We start from the raw sequence: 5,987 nt of genomic DNA, 5'->3' as shown, positions 1-5,987 counted from the left end.
GAATGCCAATTTTATCCAATATAATTCCACATTTAAATAAAACTAAAATGTTTGTTTAGATTATTTTAGCTTCTATCCTAATCCAATTTTAATAATTTATTTTATCTATCTGAAAATGTAAACAGTGGACGCTGAGTGTATTTAATATTTAAGTAGTTTGTTGACTTTGAGAATAGTTGACTGCCTATCCTGCTTGCTGACATCGCTGTACTGGACGCCCGGAGATCCCCTTGACTTGACGCCACATTTAAAGCTGCCATTGGGTCAAAAGAACGCGAGCGATACAGAGGTTGCTAAATCGTTGTTTATAAGTTTCCTTCAAGATCACCATTAGGCTGTTGTCGCGCCGCTGACTGCAAAATTCATCCTATTTTTTGAGCCATAGACTTGCAGGAGGCTGCACAAATTGCTGAACAGCCATGATGCAACTCGCTTGCGCCCACACTATACTCAGTACTTATCAAAACATAATTATGTAAGTTCTGAATCAGAATAATGACATTATATCAAAGGAAATAACCGCCGAACAAGTTTGATGCGCTGCTTGAAGGACTAAGAGGTGCTTCGTACAGCACTTGGAAGATCATCGCTCGTGCTGAGTAAGATTATATCTCAGCCTTAAATATGAGGGATGATTTGTGATTCACAGCTTTGGATTTCATCAAAACATTGGAATTGAGCAAGAAAATAAATAACGAGGACCCTCCAGTAGTTAAGACACGCTGCAGTAAATCTACAATGGAGTGGGAAGGCTAACGAAGCAGATTTTCATGAAGCAATCTCATCTCAGGTCATTCAATCTATCCCAAAGAGAGAATTTTAATCTCCGCAACATCAGCAATTGTCAAAGGTGTGCTCGCCAATATATTACACAATATTAACGCAGGGCACATTAAAAAAAACAACAGAATAATCACTGCCCTGTGCTTTAAGTGAATCTGGACAGGCAAGCTATTTAATTGCAAGTCGCAAATTCAGAACTGATTCTGATGTAGGCTCATTTACGAACGTTGCAGTCTCCGCCCCTGACACTGCTCCCTCTCTCACGCACACCAGTACATCGCTGCGTGTATTTTAACGGATATTTTAAGATAATTCCACCCTTTCACATGTTATGCCATTATCTTTCCAATGTCGGGGATGTTATCAAACCAACTATTTCAACGCGCGCTGGTCGAAATCCACTATGGCTTTGGAATTGCAAATGGAAAGAAGGGTCAGGGGCCCGGCCCAGGTTTTATGCAGAAAGAGGATGAGTCGGAGTTGAGTGGACCGATGTTTCAGAGGACTTTCCGGCCCAGTGGGAGAGGTGACAGAACTGAGCGGTGCTCCGCGCCAGACTCCTGCTGCCGCCGCTGCCAACAGCGCGCGTGCCAGCTCCCGAGGTGAGGGTGGGGGGGGCGGGGATGGGGGGGCGGGGTCCCTCCTGCATTATTCATGGCACTTGCCCCACCCCCCAAAAGCAGCGCGCGCCTTCCCGATTGGCCGGCCGCATGCGATCCGCGCGCGCCTGTCGCCCGCAGCACGTGAGGAGGCCGACGGGCCGCTCCAATTGGCTCGGCGCACGCGCGCGGGCAACGATTGGTTCGCCCCTCCCCGCCCGGGCTGCCTTTAAAGCTTGCGGGCAGTGTCGCCGCCGCCCAAACGCCAAGCGTGCTCCGTGACTCCAGTTTGACGGCGCTGCCCCTCGGCGACGGGTCCACCCCCTCCATCCCACCCCCCATAAACACACAATATGAAACTTGCCGAGTGGCCGTCAGAAGAGGAGTCGAGTGAAGTGAATCCCAGCCGTCCAGCGCACCTCCCAAAGCCCGAGCCACGCGTCTGGCTCCCGCCTGCTTTCCAAGCCACCTGCCTGCCCTATCACACCTACTTCGCGGTGCCCGCTGGGAACGCCGCAGCTCTGCGCGACCAGGAGGTCGTCCTCGGAGGACGGGCCGACGCCGTCCCCCACGCGGCGAAGTTGCTCGCACAGACCGCCCTGCCAGGCAGCGGTCTCTGCGGCGTTAAGGGTCAGGCAACACCCGCAAGCCGACAGCCGACGGAACCACCCAAATACCGACGACTTGCTGCAAACGCGCGCGAAAGGAGGAGGATGCATGGGCTAAATCATGCGTTTGATGAGCTACGAAGTGTGATTCCAGCTTTTGACAATGAAAAGAAATTGTCCAAGTACGAAACACTGCAGATGGCACAGATCTATATCGCAGAATTGACTGAACTTCTGCAGAATGTAGGCAAGCAGACCCGAGATTCGGTATCTGATTGCCCAAATGTAAAAGCAGCTCCCAATGTACTCTCCCCTACGAATCACTGCAGTTTACAGCACCCTATCAGTGCAAGTTTTAACATTCCCGAGAGGTCTCCATATGTTCTGTCCGACAGTGTTGGGGATGCAGGGACTGCAGCTCATCGCCTGGCGTTACTTTCTCCACCCAAATCTGTCAGAAATGAAAGTAAAGTAACTTCTAATCGCAGTGATGGTGAATATTCTCCTCACTCTCATTCCAGCGACTTGGAGGAGGGACAGGCAGATACTCTGCTCTACCAACGCTCAGAACATTTGTCAGATTTCTCACATGCCCCATGACGCGGAGAGCCAATTAGGCTGAAAATATTTTTTTGTTGCTTTCAATGAACTTTTAAACCAACTGTATTTTCTAACGTATGTTAAAAACTATTGTCAATTCCAAACGGTGATTTAAAAATAATGTTTGCTGTAGATTTTTGGGGGTGGTTTATCGCACTTTAAAAATACTGCATCTGAAAGTTTTAACATGAACAAGAAAACTGGCAAGGGCTACTCGATATTGAGAAGCTGAACAATCCACAGCGCTGTTGAGATATTTTTTACCAAATGTTTTCTCCAAACCTTTTATTAGAATAAACTAAATGTTGCCTCACAGCGTTTTCATATGACATCCTAAATATTGTTTTAACATGCTCCAGGATATAGTAAGCACAATTGCAGGCAGCCAAACAGCGATGGAGGGTGAAATGGATTTGATACACTCACTTTGAAGACGTTTGTTTTATGTAAAATGAAAATGTACTTTATTTTTGAATAAAATGTACATTTGTAAATTACAATTACTCTCCTTGATTTACATATACACACATTCAACGGTTAAGAATTCCGCATTTTAGAAGCATTTTTTTGAAAGTTGAAAACAGATCTCAGCACCGAGATTGTGACAGTAAATGCAACAACTCCGCGTCGACGAATAAACTCAAAGTAAATCCTGTTGACGCTTTATTTTTGCCGAAAATAATCCGGCTGCGGTGCTCACTGAAAGGAAATTTTGAAGGAAGGTACTGCTGAGCAGGATGGGTTAATGTTGGAAATAAATGGGATAAAACATTGGAACCATTCCTTAAATAAGACACGACCGAGAATTTATTGTTTTACGGATCTGTTGAGGTAGGAAGGAGGAGCTGTGCGCTTCAGTTGAACTTGATAATAATAGGAGGGGACAATATACTCAATAATTTAAACTAAGTAAATGAGGTTTACGCTATAAAAGAGCAGGTGTCCTGCTTGCAAAGCAACTGCACCTGTCACTGGGAGACGAACTTTGTCCTGACCTGTGGTTGTACCTGCATTAATCAAGTTGAAATGAAGTATTTCACTGGTATCAGACACCAGTAGCAACGATTAAATATATATGGGTAGTGTTTGGTCAACAGTGCTTCAAACTACATACTGTAATATTATTTCACAACATCACACAAACCGTTTAAAAAATATGTATTTAGTTCACGCGAGTAGACATAATTGACATTTATTTTGATCAACGCCCACTATGGGCGGCAAGATAGCACAGTGGGTAGCACTGTTGCTTCACAGCTCCAGGGTCTCAGGTTCGATTCCTGGCTTGGGTCTCTGTGTGGAGTTGGCATGTTCTCCACGTGTCTGCGTGAGCTCCCTCCGGGAGTTCCGGTTTCCTCCCACAGTCCAAAAACGTACAGGTTAGGTGGATTGGCCATGCTAAATTGCCCTTAGTGTCCAAAGAGGTTGGGTAGGGTTGCTGGGTTCCAGGTTTGGGCTTAAGTTGGGTGCTCTTTCCAAGGGCCTGTGCAGACTCGATTGGCCGAATGGCCTCCTTCTATATTGTAAATTCTATTCTATGTCTATGATATTTGAAGGAACAATTTAGTTCCTGCATGAAATTTGAAGCAAGCAAGATATGTTTGGATGTATCTTGACTGGTACATTACTTGAACTGTCCTCATTACAAAGTTGGCATTTTAATTCAGGGCGGAACTGTTTGAATGGTGTGAGCTTAAAAAAATAATTATTTGAACTTTGTTTTTTAAATATCCACGTTAATGGCAAGAAAAATATACTGAAACAAAAATAAAAGAAAAATATAAAAATGTAAAACGTCCACATCATCAATATAAGAGCAACGAGAATGTTGTTCGATCAGCAATTCCGGCACAATCACTGAACCACAAGCATCCAACAGTCAAACAGCTGAGTTCAGAATAATGCCAATGAAAACAACGTTGATAGGTAATGGAAACAAGATAGACCATCTAACGAGAAAGTTTCCACAAAGTATAAATATCCGACCATCAAAAGAGGTCTGTTCAGACTTAATATTGAGAGAAGTGTTTGGGACCGGGGCTAATCGTTTTTCATGTTGTACAATGAATTGGCAAAGAACTCAGGCCTCAGTAACGGGAGCGAAACAGTTCTGTTTTTGAGGGAGGCACTTGGACATCGTACCGGCAGTGGGATAAGCAGCGGAGGGAAATGGTCAATCAATATAACATTGGCATTCACTGCTCTTCTGAACTTCGTGCGTTTCGTTTACTACATTAAGACATCCGTTGGCGACATTGGAGTTTGTGAATTGGCCATTTGAGAAAAAGACAACAGTTCTAAAATAAAATGGAATTAACCTTCCCTGGTAAAATTACTTCCAAACGACAACTTTAGAAATGTTTGCATTTATCCAACACCCTTCCAATCAAATTAAAGCATTATTTAAGCAATATAACATGGTGCACTTCAATATAACAATAAGGGGTGTGAAGCATGTTGCGATTGTGTTGTAGAACATGTATTAACAAAAGCAGCTCGTTTGGGATCTATCTACCATATGCCGCCCAGTAGGCGAGTCTTGGTCTGTCGCTAACTGCAACTAACTGTAACTAAGATACTGACTTCGGCATCAGGGATTTGAGACCGCTGTTCTTGCATAGCAGCAAGAATATCATTTTCCACTGAAAGAAGTCTCATTTGGACACGTTTTTGAAAGAGCGGTTGCGTATAAATAATTCAAAAGGTCGATGAATCCACCCGAGGTGTTTACGGTTCGCGACAGCAGCAGATTGTTCATCGGCAGTTTAAGGTCAAGAAGTTTGTACACTAAAAATGTTTGGGTTGGAATAAAGTTCAAAGTATCTGGACTGTTCCACCTATCTTCATCATCATTTTAATATTACTAATTTTAAATATATATATTTCTAGCTATTTTGTTCTTTCAATCTCTTTCTTCACTCAGACTTGAAGTTTTTAAAAACTTTATAAAGAAATGTATTCTTCCTTTTGCAGAAATAAACTTTTGTTTGTACAGATAACTCCATGTGTAAGAAATTAAGAGCGTATTTCTAATATAAGTTCAGCTTGTTGATTCCTGCTCTGCACTAACGTTAACATTGCAGTACAATTCCAGAGCCCTTTTTAAAGCCGGTATTTCAACGTTTTGATGTGACATTTTTGGAAATGTTGCTACAATAAAATGTACACGTGGTACTCTCCTGAAACCAACACCTCACCTGAAAACCTCTTGTTTCAAATTCGTTTTCAACCAATAAGACCAAGCTGCCTCCCCTCCCCAGCACCATCCTGCAACTGATCTGATTGTTACAAGCTGCCATCCTTCAATACCGTTGAGAAAGGTGAATGTTTCTAATAACAGGAAGTTGACTGGTGGGTTTAAAACTTTAAACGGTGATGGTTACTGATTGGCGCTCCT

At 43.5% G+C, this 5,987-nt stretch overlaps 1 protein-coding gene across 1 annotated transcript; it reads left to right on the top strand.

The window, feature by feature from the left end:
- Positions 1-1,689: 1,689 nt before the first annotated feature.
- atoh1a (atonal bHLH transcription factor 1a) lies at positions 1,690-3,043 on the top strand. The gene has a single exon (XM_072512981.1). It carries the CDS (start codon positions 1,736-1,738, stop codon positions 2,588-2,590), a length of 855 nt encoding a protein of 284 aa, XP_072369082.1. The 5' UTR covers positions 1,690-1,735; the 3' UTR covers positions 2,591-3,043.
- The last annotated feature ends 2,944 nt before the right edge of the window (positions 3,044-5,987 follow it).

This window comes from Scyliorhinus torazame, chromosome 7, assembly GCF_047496885.1.
Source record: "Scyliorhinus torazame isolate Kashiwa2021f chromosome 7, sScyTor2.1, whole genome shotgun sequence".
Classification (NCBI taxonomy): Eukaryota; Metazoa; Chordata; class Chondrichthyes; order Carcharhiniformes; family Scyliorhinidae; genus Scyliorhinus; species Scyliorhinus torazame.
Note: the sequence above shows the minus strand (reverse complement) of the source record. Positions and strands in the feature narration are given on the sequence as shown.

Bases quoted from the DNA above. Each gene is read 5' to 3' on its own strand.
- atoh1a (XM_072512981.1), top strand. From the start codon at position 1,736: ATGAAACTTGCCGAGTGGCCGTCAGAAGAGGAGTCGAGTGAAGTGAAT.